This window comes from Schistocerca nitens, chromosome 2 (genome assembly GCF_023898315.1).
Source record: "Schistocerca nitens isolate TAMUIC-IGC-003100 chromosome 2, iqSchNite1.1, whole genome shotgun sequence".
NCBI classification, from domain to species: Eukaryota; Metazoa; Arthropoda; class Insecta; order Orthoptera; family Acrididae; genus Schistocerca; species Schistocerca nitens.
This window is the reverse complement of record NC_064615.1, coordinates 447,896,799-447,909,220: the sequence shown is the minus strand read 5'-3', so window position 1 is coordinate 447,909,220 and position 12,422 is coordinate 447,896,799. Positions and strand designations below refer to the sequence as shown.

Here is a 12,422-nt window from a genome sequence, read left to right as displayed (position 1 = left end):
GATATAGACAGCTTACCCAAACAATTACAATACCATAGTAATTGCTTCGTTTCTAGCACACTAGCTATTGATCTACTCACCTTTATTTTGAGAAATGTATCCCTCTTTTTTCTTATTGACTCTATTGCTTGATGTTAGATTTAGTTGAACAGTGTGGTACCCAGGGACTGTGTAAGAAAGAAGTTTCTTGGAGTTTCTTAGATTTCCTCTCACTTGCTATCTTTGCCTGTCTCATTCGCAGTTCATGAATGGTTTTTAGTGTTTCCCTTCATCCTATAACATCCGATGGACATGGCCCATTGTATTACGGTCTCTGCTACAAGAAGCAATGGCTATCTCAAAATGGCAAAAGTGGACTTGGTCCATTTTTGTACTCCGGCGTCCATTTGACAGCCGAAGTGCTACCTTTACAGCGTGAGGAATGGGAGCTAATCTTATTCAGAATCCTCAAAAATTGCGTACAGGATTGCAGAGATTAGTTTCTCCTGTGCTCCCAGAGCAAATAACGGGAATGAACCATACATAGACACTTGGAACACGAGGGGACGAACCTAATACTGAACAGTAGGCAAGCCCAAATTGTCCAAGGGCTGCCTAAACGGCGATTCGAACCCAATATGGAACATGCTGCGTCAATGGGTCTATCTACAGTCGTGAGCGACGCTGATGAACCGCTATGCGAGAAGACTCTCAACCCATCCGTATACACAGAAATGATTTCATAAAATTGATACAAAGCACCGGAGAGTTCTGTGAAGAGGCACTAACGAAAAAAAAAAACAATGTTACAAAAACATTAATGTTACCCGACATACCAAATGTAGCGGAATGTTGAAATATATATAGCACTGAATGTGACAACAGTTAATAATCGCCGGCCGCTGGTGGTCGAGCGGTTCTGGCGCTACAGTCTGGAACCACGCGACCGCTTCGGTCGCAGGTTCGAATCCTGCCTCGGGCATGGATGTGTGTGTTGTCCTTAGGTTAGTTAGGTTTAAGTAGTTCTAAGTTCTAGGGGACTTATGACCTTAGCAGTTGAGTCCCATAGTGCTCAGAGCCATTTGAACCATTTTTAGTTAATAATCTATAATGCTAATTTATGGAATATTCAGTTGTTACTTAAAGGAACAAGGACTTACTAAAACTGAAATATACAGTATTGATATTCCACAATAATATATACACTGCCTGACAAAAATACTGAAGCACTCAGAAGGCATGGTCAGATTTCAGTGTAACTTTGTGCACATACATACCATCTCGGAGTATGTGCGAAGGATGATCAAAAGGTTTCCGTTTGAAGACGTTGCTGCAGTGTATATGCAACGTAACGCGGCTCCGCTGAGGGTATGTAAGTACCAGCATGTAGGCAAGTGATAAGTGTGGCATTCGTACCTTTCCGATGTGAGTGCGATCAATGAGGGAACGTGAACTATGGCGAAGTTATTACTAAACGCTTCCAAACAGGGCCAGCGTACATCAAGAGCCAGCTGCCGAAGGACAATCACTAGACATCAATGGGAGAATGAAGAACGTGTATGGCGCAGCATGTCTGTCGAAAACTATCCTTGTAGGGTGTTGTAGCTTCTTCATAACGCGCGCCCCTATATCGCAAATGTCGTAACGCAGAAGTTAATCCAACTCAAGTGGAAAACACTTGGCCACCCGCCCTATAGTCCTGCTCCCTCCCCATGCGGTTATCGCGCCTTCGGTCTCCTAAAAAGGCCACAAATGCTCGATGATTCCTGTCGGACGAGGATTTGCAGCAGACAGTTACGGCCTTCGTCAAGCAGGACTCTGTGTTTTACCAGAAGGGTATCTGAAATCTGGTCTGTCGGTGGGATGATTGTCACGATACTCACAGTGATTTTGCCTGATTGGCATACCGATTCTGGTCTGCAGGTCTTCGAGCGGGAAAATTTTTTGATCGCCCTTATAAATGATCAGAACGCCGACCAGAGTGCATTAGTGTAGTTCGTGTTTAACGTTGCCAAAACCCTGGTGGAGTACATAAGGGACGTGAAGATTGTCAGATGCTGAGTGATCACCGTGAAGGATACGAAGATGCCGCGTACCGTTTGTGACAGCATTATCAACAGTTGGCAGAATTCGAAATGGGCCTCAGTGTGGATTTCCATTTAGTCGGCTGGTTGAACTGCACAGTATCCGAATTTGTGAGATATCTGAATGTGACAGTGGCCTGATGATGCAATGCATGCGATCATGAGGGCATATATTCGTCCAACCACTTTCCATTTGTGCCTACCGTACGAGACCAGGTAATGGATTCTCTGCTGTATTCTGTGCCAGCCCCCAACATTGTTTGGAGAGTAAGAGCAGCCAGATTCGTGAATTATCGTCCTGTAATATAGATAAAAATTATTAATTTCCACTCCACCACTTTTTACATATTACAAAGATACACAACAGCTGAAGCTGTCAGGAAGAAAAGTCTCTGTATATTTTCAAATTTGGCTTTGCTGTCTGCCTGACATTTTGTCATTGTGTAACTGATGAAAAATTTCGCTAGGAGCATTGTACACCCCTTTCTGTGCTAAAGACGTCCTTAATGTCGAATAACGAATGTCATTTTGTCTTCTGGTATGGTAATTACTCTTCTGTTACTGTAATTACTTACATAATTTGCGACTGGATTCAAGACTTCCTTGGAGATAGAACTCAACCCTTCGCTCTTAATGGAATAAAATCGAAGGATGTAAAGATAATTTCAGGAGTACACCAAGGAAGTGTGATAGGATCGTTACCGCTCGCAGATAATGTGATTGTCTATACGAATATTACAATGCCAGAGGACAGTAGCAATTTGGAAAATGAACTGCACAAGATTGATGAATGGTGCAGGAGCTGGCCGGTTGAACCTGAAATAAATAAATGTAACATATTGCGTATACATCGGAGAAGAAATCCACTTCTGTGAAACTACATCATTGGTGACAAATTGTTGCAAACAGTATCTATCGTTATACATCTAGGAGCAACTATCCAGAGCGATCTTTTGTGGACTGATCAAGTAAAACGAATAGTGGAAAAAGCAGATGCCACAAAGAGAGAAGTGGCTTCCAAAAATTGTTCGACCGATTCTTAAATATTGCTCATCACTCTAGGATCCTTGGCAGGTAGAATCAGTAGAAGAGGTAGAGAAGGTCCCATAAAGAGCGGAGTGTTCGTCACGGGATCGTTTTGTCGGCGCAAGAGCGCTACCGAGATACTCAGAAGTGGAAGGCGCTGCAACAATGGTGCTGTGAATCACGGAGGGGTTCACTATTGAAGTTTCCAGAAAGAGTCGGACAACATATTACTTCCCCCCTCATACGTCTCGTGAAATGACCACGACGAGACAGTTCGAGAAATTAGAGCTAATACAGACTCTTACCGACATTTATTCTCTCCCCAGTCGGAGGTAGGAGTCGTCCCTCGGGCATGGGTGTGTGTGTTGCCCTTAGCGTAAGTTAGTTTAAGTTAGATTAAGTAGTGTGTAAGTCTATGGACCGATGACCTCACCAGTTTGGTCCCACGGGAACTTAACACAAATTTCCAAAATTTCTAAACAATTATTCTTTCAACGCACCATTCGCGAATGGAACTGGGACGGGGAATCAGTTAGTGGTACCAGAAGTACCCTCCGCCACATGTAGTCAGTTGGTCAGTGGAGTTCTGATGTAGATAACTGTTCCTTCTGAGTCGTGGGTTGCTTTCAACCCCAAACTTGTTGAGGGAAGAACTGTGAAGCAGTAATCAAAATGACTAACTTCATAAACAGATGTCTACAAGATGGTCGCGTGTGAGGTCCACATATTATTCTTACACAGCTTCCGTGAGTGGTGGACAATTTCTTTCTTAACGTTGAGTATCCGATAAGATTATTTCATATGACACTACTGAACGAGAATATGCGAAATACGTTTACTTAATGATTTGTCTCTCCTCACGATTTGCAATGATTGGAAGTGCAAATGTAGCTGTATTGAGTTGTTTTAGGAGTTCAAAAATGTGTTTTTTTTTCAGTTTCAATTCCCGTCAGTAAGGACGCAAAAATTTTTTGAATTTTCCACCCTATTTATTATTTCTCTCGGTGCATTGATTTTATCGTTGCGTATTACCGTTAGACCTGCAAACCTAAATACGCTGTGTCTTTCTGAAACTGAGAGTGAGCTCATTTGTAAAAAACCGCTCAATAATACTTTTATGAACGTTATTTATCATTTCCTCAGCTGCTGCATGTGTCTTTGGTTTGGTTTCAGTAGTAGTGTCATCGAAACAAAAAACTACTTGTGCTTCATCTACATTTACACATATACTCCACTAGCCACCAAGAGGTATGTGGCGGAAGGCACAATTCGCACCAAAGTCATATTTCCTCCCCTCTGTTCCAATCTCGGATCGCGCGAGGGAAAAACGACTGTCTGAACGCGTCAGTACGAGCTCTAATTTCCCTTATCTTTGAATGGTGATCATTGAGCGATTTGAAAGTTGGTGGTAATAATATATGCTTTACATCCTCGGCGAAGATCGGATTTCGGAATTTAGTGAGCAGCCCGTCCCGTTTAGCGCGACGTGTATCTGCAAGTGTATCCCACTTCGAACTTTCTATGAGATTTGTAACGCTCTGGCGATGGCTAAACGTACCAGTCATGAATCTTACCTCTCTTCTTTGGACCTTCTCAATCTCGTGAATGAGACCCAAAAGGTAAGCGTCCCATACAGACGAACAATACTCCAAGACTGGACGAACTATTTCTTTTGTTGAAGGACTGTAATCTCGTGAATGAGACCCAAATGGTAAGCGTCCCATACAGACGAACAATACTCCAAGACTGGACGAACTAAGGTACTGTAAGCAATTTCCTTTATTGAAGGATTGTATCACTTCAGGATTCTACCAGTAAACGGCAATCTAGAGTTTGCCTTGTCCGTAACTTGTGTAATCTGATCATTTCAGTTGAGATCATTTCGAATAGTCAAACCCAGATACTTGACGGACGTTGCCGCTTCCAAAGACTGGGCATTTATTTTTTACTCGTACATTAATGGGGATGTTCGCCTTGTTATACGCAGTACGTTACAATTACTAATATTGAGAAATAACTGCCAGTCATTACACGAGGCATTTATTTTCTGCAAACCCTCATTGATTTGTTCACAATTTTCGTGTGATACTACTTTCCTGTAGACTACAGCATCATCGGCAAAACAGTCTAAAGCCGCTGTCAATACCATCAACCAGATTGCTTATGTGATTCGTAAAAAGCAGCGGATCTATTACGCTGCCCTGGGGCACACCTGAAGTTACGCTCGTTTCTGTTGAAGTCACCCCGTTCAGGACGACATACTGCTCCCTGTCTGTTAGAAAACTTCCTATCCAACCGCATATGTCATCGGATACACCGTAAGAGCGCACTTTTTGGAGCAAGCGACAGTGCGGAACTGAGTCGAACGCCTTTCGAAAGTCGAGAAATATGGCATCAACCGGTATCTAGAGCCTGTGGTATATCATGCACAAAGAGGGCCAGCTGTGTCTCGCATGACGAATGTTTCCTAAAACCATGCTGGTTTCTGCAGATGAGCTTCTCAGAGTCTAGAAAGGTCTGAACACAAAATATGTTCGGCGATTCTACAACAAACCGATGTCAGTGAAATTTTCCGGTAATTATGTGCCTCCGATTTTTTGCCCTTTTTATAGATTGCTATGACCTGAGCCTTATTCCAGTCCTGTGGATCTTTCCGCTGTTCCAATGATCTCTGATAGATGCTATAATTGTAGCGTAGTCAACATACACTCCTGGAAATGGAAAAAAGAACACATTGGCACCGGTGTGTCAGACCCACCATACTTGCTCCGGACACTGCGAGAGGGCTGTACAAGCAATGATCACACGCACGGCACAGCGGACACACCAGGAACCGCGGTGTTGGCCGTCGAATGGCGCTAGCTGCGCAGCATTTGTGCACCGCCGCCGTCAGTGTCAGCCAGTTTGCCGTGGCATACGGAGCTCCATCGCAGTCTTTATCACTGGTAGCATGCCGCGACAGCGTGGACGTGAACCGTATGTGCAGTTGACGGACTTTGAGCGAGGGCGTATAGTGGGCATGCGGGAGGCCGGGTGGACGTACCGCCGAATTGCTCAACACGTGGGGCGTGAGGTCTCCACAGTACATCGATGTTGTCGCCAGTGGTCGGCGGAAGGTGCACGTGCCCGTCGACCTGGGACCGGACCGCAGCGACGCACGGATGCACGCCAAGACCGTAGGATCCTATGCAGTGCCGTAGGGGACCGCACCGCCACTTCCCAGCAAATTAGGGACACTGTTGCTCCTGGGGTATCGGCGAGGACCATTCGCAACCGTCTCCATGAAGCTGGGCTACGGTCCCGCACACCGTTAGGCCGTCTTCCGCTCACGCCCCAACATCGTGCAGCCCGCCTCCAGTGGTGTCGCGACAGGCGTGAATGGAGGGACGAATGGAGACGTGTCGTCTTCAGCGATGAGAGTCGCTTCTGCCTTGGTGCCAATGATGGTCGTATGCGTGTTTGGCGCCGTGCAGGTGAGCGCCACAATCAGGACTGCATACGACCGAGGCACACAGGGCCAACACCCGGCATCATGGTGTGGGGAGCGATCTCCTACACTGGCCGTACACCACTGGTGATCGTCGAGGGGACACTGAATAGTGCACGGTACATCCAAACCGTCATCGAACCCATCGTTCTACCATTCCTAGACCGGCAAGGGAACTTGCTGTTCCAACAGGACAATGCACGTCCGCATGTATCCCGTGCCACCCAACGTGCTCTAGAAGGTGTAAGTCAACTACCCTGGCCAGCAAGATCTCCGGATCTGTCCCCCATTGAGCATGTTTGGGACTAGATGAAGCGTCGTCTCACGCGGTCTGCACGTCCAGCACGAACGCTGGTCGAACTGAGGCGCCAGGTGGAAATGGCATGGCAAGCCGTTCCACAGGACTACATCCAGCATCTCTACGATCGTCTCCATGGGAGAATAGCAGCCTGCATTGCTGCGAAAGGTGGATATACACTGTACTAGTGCCGACATTGTGCATGCTCTGTTGCCTGTGTCTATGTGCCTGTGGTTCTGTCAGTGTGATCATGTGATGTATCTGACCCCAGGAATGTGTCAATAAAGTTTCCCCTTCCTGGGACAATGAATTCACGGTGTTCTTATTTCAATTTCCAGGAGTGTATAATCTTTCAAGGATACCGTCTGGGCCAGATGCCTTCCTGGCGTCTAAGGATCTTAACTGTTTTATAATCCCAGATACACTAAACACTATGTCAGACATCCTTGGGTTTGTTCGATAATTGAAAGGGGGAATGGTGATGCAGCACTCTACCGTAGACGAGTTTTTGAAAGCTGGGTTTAGAATTTCGGCCTTCTGTTTATCATCATCAGTTACATTACCCATACTGTCAGCTACATTAGACGGAAGGTCACTGTCAGCTACATTAGACGGAAGGTCATTAACATATTGTAGGAGAAACAACACTGGACCTAACATAGAGCCTTGTGGTAGGCTGTAAGCGATTTCTCTCCAGTCAGAAGATGCTGTCCTGCTTAGATAGGCTGAATTATTAAGTAGAACTCAATTCATTCTTTTGGTAGATATGACGTTGGTTGCTACACCATTAATTCCATAAAATCTCAGTTTACACGAAAGGCTCGATAGAGGAAGTAGGAAAGATCCATAGAAAGAAGCACTTTTCCTCACAGGTTCACTTAGTAATTACGAAAGCGTTACGGACATGCTCATTCAACTGCAGTAGTAGACGTTACAAGAGAGGCATTATGCACCACAGTGTGGTTTACGATTGAAATGCCAAGAAAAGTCCTTGGAAAGTCAGCCGATATATTGCTTCCTTTCCAGCACACCTCATGAAAAGACCATGATAGGGTGACGTGACAGTGCAACATAAAGTACCTTTTGCTACACGGGGTATAGAAGTAGATGTGAATATGAGTGTAGGCTACGAGACAGGTGTCCGTAATAGTGTGAGTGGGTGGCGCGCGCCATTACCATGCTAGGTGTGGTGGTGCTGACCTCCCAGACTGTTTATGAGGTGCAGCGGCGTCCCCCAGAAGCTGTGGCGAGGCTGGTGCGACTGCAGGTAGAGGAAGGCCGGCGGCGGAGAGTGGGCGGCCAGCGCCCGCAGCGTGCGCTCCACGGGCTCCACCAAGTGCAGGTCCGCCAGCAACTGCGCACGCCCTGCACTCAGCCACCCCTCTCTGCGACACGTCTCACAAACATCTTAAGAATTTACCCCTTCAGTTTGGCTTTAGCTCCTCACAACATTCTGACAGGCAACCACCAATCATAACCACTCCAGACAAAAAATTTAACTCACCTCCGGAAGACATCACAATAGTACCATGTAATAGTGCTTGCAGTGTTAATAGCGGCGTCAGTTCACGAGAAAGCGAGTTTACAAGATTCTTCATTTATGCTAAACCAAATAGAGACAACTCATTGATGATGGGGTCCCGCAGAGCTACCAAACTGTGGAGATTCGATTCTACATTTCACCTGCTGTTCCAAAGACTCCTAGACATTTTCAGTGGGTGTACGATAGAGTGACCTCGCGGCCCATTCGAGGCGCGATAGGATCCCTAAGTGTTCGTTAAACCACGGACGTATACAGCAGGCGTGTGAACACGGCTGTTATGATTCTGGAAGACGTGAATCCCCAAAGCATACTCGTCGTGAAGACGTAGAAGAAATGGCTACGTTCCGTCACCGAGAATGCTGAAATAAAACTTGTGCTCCACGTTCACGGTAACGAGAATGGCTGCGCCTAAATCAAGGAACCTGAGAAAAACTCAAAACACCTGAGAACCACCTCTGGCCTGAACAACACCCTCTGCACACTGCGAATTAAACGACACTTACAACGTATTGACACCTCAACGTATTGCCACAAACATTAGCTACCACAAATATTTGAAGAACAAAACCCCATTGACAAAAATGGTGTCGTAACAGGTCCAACACTTCCCAAAGAGAATAAATTTGCAGAATAAAACATCTAATTTCTTGCTAAGTTGAAACTTTTGTCAGCAGTTGACAAGTCTACTCCAGTTTTCAGGAACAAAGTTTCGGAAGTTCTTCAGAAACATTACCTGAGTATTTCGGTACTAGAGACCAGTGGTTTCTAGTAGTTCGTTACAGAGTAATAACGTAATTGATTTATTCAGTTTGTTACACCAATCACTTTCCGCAACAGTGAAAAATTCTGTCACAATCAGTCACACAAACCGCAGAATAATGCAACAACCCTCTGACGTTGCAAAAACTGCTCTGAGCACTATGGGATTTAACGACTGAGGTCGTCAGTCCCCTAGAACTTACAACTACTCAAACCTAACTAACCTAAGGACATCACACACATCCATGCCCGAGGCAGGATTCTAACCTGCGACTGTAGCGGTCACGCGGTTCCAGACTGAAGCGCCTAGAACCGCTCGCGTTGCAAAGGAACATCGGGAACAGCTCTGCATAGCTCTTCCACTGCATTCACTGAACTCATACACGAGGCGCGCATCTACCAACTCTTCCTCAGTAAACTTGTCCCCACTACCGTATACTTCCCTAAACTTATGCTGACACTATCAGAAAAACAAACCCGAGGCAGAACCGAGCGGGGCATTACTGTTGTTTCACCATTGACCACGAATGGTAGAAAAATTGTTTCCAAACGAGAAACACAGCGCATCAAGTGTTTTGTGTCTCGTGTAGATATTTTCAGTGCAGAAGAGATACAAAGCTAAATGGGAGTAATAAATCTAACGAAATGCAATTACTCTGTAGCGAAACACCGGAAATCTCTGGCCCAACTACCAATCAGTTCCAAAATAAGTGTTTTGGATAGCCTTTGAGCTATGGGCATTTGTGTACCCAACAGAAGGATCGTCTTACTTAAGTGTCCTACAGTACAAGCTCAAAGTATGAATATTACACACTTCCTCCAGCCTAGGCAAATGGAGCAAATCGGTTTGTTCTTCTTGCTTTCGATGTGGTCCACATTGCGTCTTAAGAGTGTTATGGAGGCACCATTTAGTTCGTGGGTGGTTCCTGAGAAAATCCGAAGAAAGCGTTTTTAACCACTTTTTCGCGGTCAGCACCGGATATCCAAACAATCGCAGCAAATCGTTCAAATTTTAACGGTATATTCTCTAGGTATTCATCTAGAAGTATCTTCCAGTTTTCAGATATCTTTATCCCTTATCGAGAAACATCCCAAAAAACAAGGTTTTTGGATATCAAAATCGAGCAGCGGATTCCAAAACGACTATGCACAGCAAATGGCTGTCATTTTCACGACATATTCCTAAGATCCCGATCTCGAACAATCTTGACAATTTACTGGACATCTTTATCTGTTTCCGAGATACAGAGGTCCAAAGTTACTCTACTTGTACACGTCAAATACTCTCGTAAAATCCGATTTGAGGCAAAAGTGTAATTCATAACGTGACGTAGTACGGAGACTATGCTGTCAGGTGTCTTCGTTATCATCAGAATGGTTCTGGGAACCCCGCGTTGTAGTACTGAACCACACAAAATTTTTCTGCACATAAAAACCGCTCTCAAAACGTTAAATTAGTTTTGAATGGTTTCAATTTCACATAAGTAAATTGCCTAAATTTTACTGACACAGCCGGCCGGTGTGGCCGAGTGGTTCTAGGCACTTCGCCGGCCGCGGTGACCGTGCGGTTCTAGGCACTTCAGTCCGGAACCGCGTGACTGCTACGGTCGCAGGTTCAAATCCAGCCTCGGGCATGGATGTGTGTGATGTCCTTAGGTTAGTTAGGTTTAAGTAGTTCTAAGTTCTAGGGGACTGATGACCTCAGGTGTTGAGTCCCATAGTGCTCAGATCCATTTGAACCATTTTTTGACTGACACAAAGTTGCTTTCATATGAGTGACATGCACTACTATAGCAGGGAAAAGAAGGAAGACAGTGGAAAAAGCCTCCTATCGGAGATAAAAAAACGCCCAATATGATCCTGTTTAAAAGACTATAACTGCAAAGTGGGGTATCATCTGCCTCATTCTACCTTCCTCAGCGCCTTTACAATTTTTCCCACTAATTTTGGCATGCGAAAATATTCGCTATTTCTTATCCTGTATAAATCGAGACAGTGGCAGTGGAAAAGACAAGGACAAGTAATAAATACTGGAAGATAGCAGACACTTTTTTTGACTTGCTGCATTTGTTAACGACGCACCCTCTGACTGCTTATGGTGGGTCTGTGAATGCCTGTTGGTCGCTGTGACTGGGTTCCGGGTCCAAGGCGGCAGGGTAATACTACCCCGGCACCCAACTCCACTCCCACCGTTGCCTGTGTCCCCCCACATGGAGGCGGGCTTTTGTTTCCTTTTTTTCAGCAGCTCATTCAAAAATTTTAATACAATAAAAATTATGAATGAACAAATACAAATCTATAACCATGAAAAAAATAATAACAATTATAACAAAATAAATACAAAACCAAATCCATAAAACAATGAACAGGAAATTCTGTTAACTACGAGAAGCAAAGATACAAAGAGAGAAGAGGAAACAAAGGAGAAGAGTAAGAGTATCGCATCACCGATTTGGAGTGGCGGTGACGGCCTTGGAAGGACTTCAAGTCCGTGACGGCCGCTCCCAGTTTCTATTCGTACACTCGTTTTTACTACTTCTCCAGTAAAATTATATGTAACTACTACTCTAACTTACTTACTAATCTGTATCCGTAATTACAACTTGAACCACCCCCTTTGGCCAACAATCCGATTGTTAGCTCCTCCTAGCTGCACAAATGACTCAGCCTATCCAGTGCTTTATCCGATGTACTGCTGTATCTGTCGAGTTGGGCTCTGTACAGAGGAACCACAATTAAGGTCCTTCTGGCGAGGCTGCGCGTCGCTGTTCACCAAGAGGCACAGGTCCCTGTAAGAGCTACCTGACATTAAGCTCCTTCCCGACTGTTGACCTGGTGGGATTGGACCAGTTGATTTTCTGGAAGACAGCTCGTCTCCGGCCCTCATCACTGTTGTCCCACTCACCCTGCCAGGTATCCAATCACCACGTCTTTAGTTGGCGTATTTTTTTTATTGGTATACTAGTCTCTTCCGAACCTGGTCTTGTCTCCCCATGTTTAGCCAGTACGTCACCGCTCTGTACCTTATTGCGAGATCTATCGGGAATACTCTAAGTGCCACACACAGTGCTTCAGCTGAGGTGATAGCGAAGGCCCCAGATGGTCTCAATAATACACTTCTCTGCCCACGTCTGACAATTGTCTTGTTAGTTGGCAGGCTTAGTTTGTGTGCCCATGTGCTTGCGGCGATGTTTAGTACTGGCTCGAAGAGAGCACAATGGGATGTTCTCATGACTGAAGTGGTCG

At 45.3% G+C, this 12,422-nt stretch overlaps 1 protein-coding gene across 1 annotated transcript in view; it reads right to left on the bottom strand.

Moving 5' to 3' along the window:
* Window positions 1-12,422, bottom strand: part of LOC126235078 (esterase E4-like) — a 317,082-nt gene that overhangs the window by 269,156 nt on the left and 35,504 nt on the right. The window contains exon 2 of the mRNA XM_049943812.1: window positions 8,075-8,239. Within this exon, the coding sequence (XP_049799769.1) occupies window positions 8,075-8,239 (165 nt within the window). The remainder of the gene's footprint in view (window positions 1-8,074; window positions 8,240-12,422) is intronic.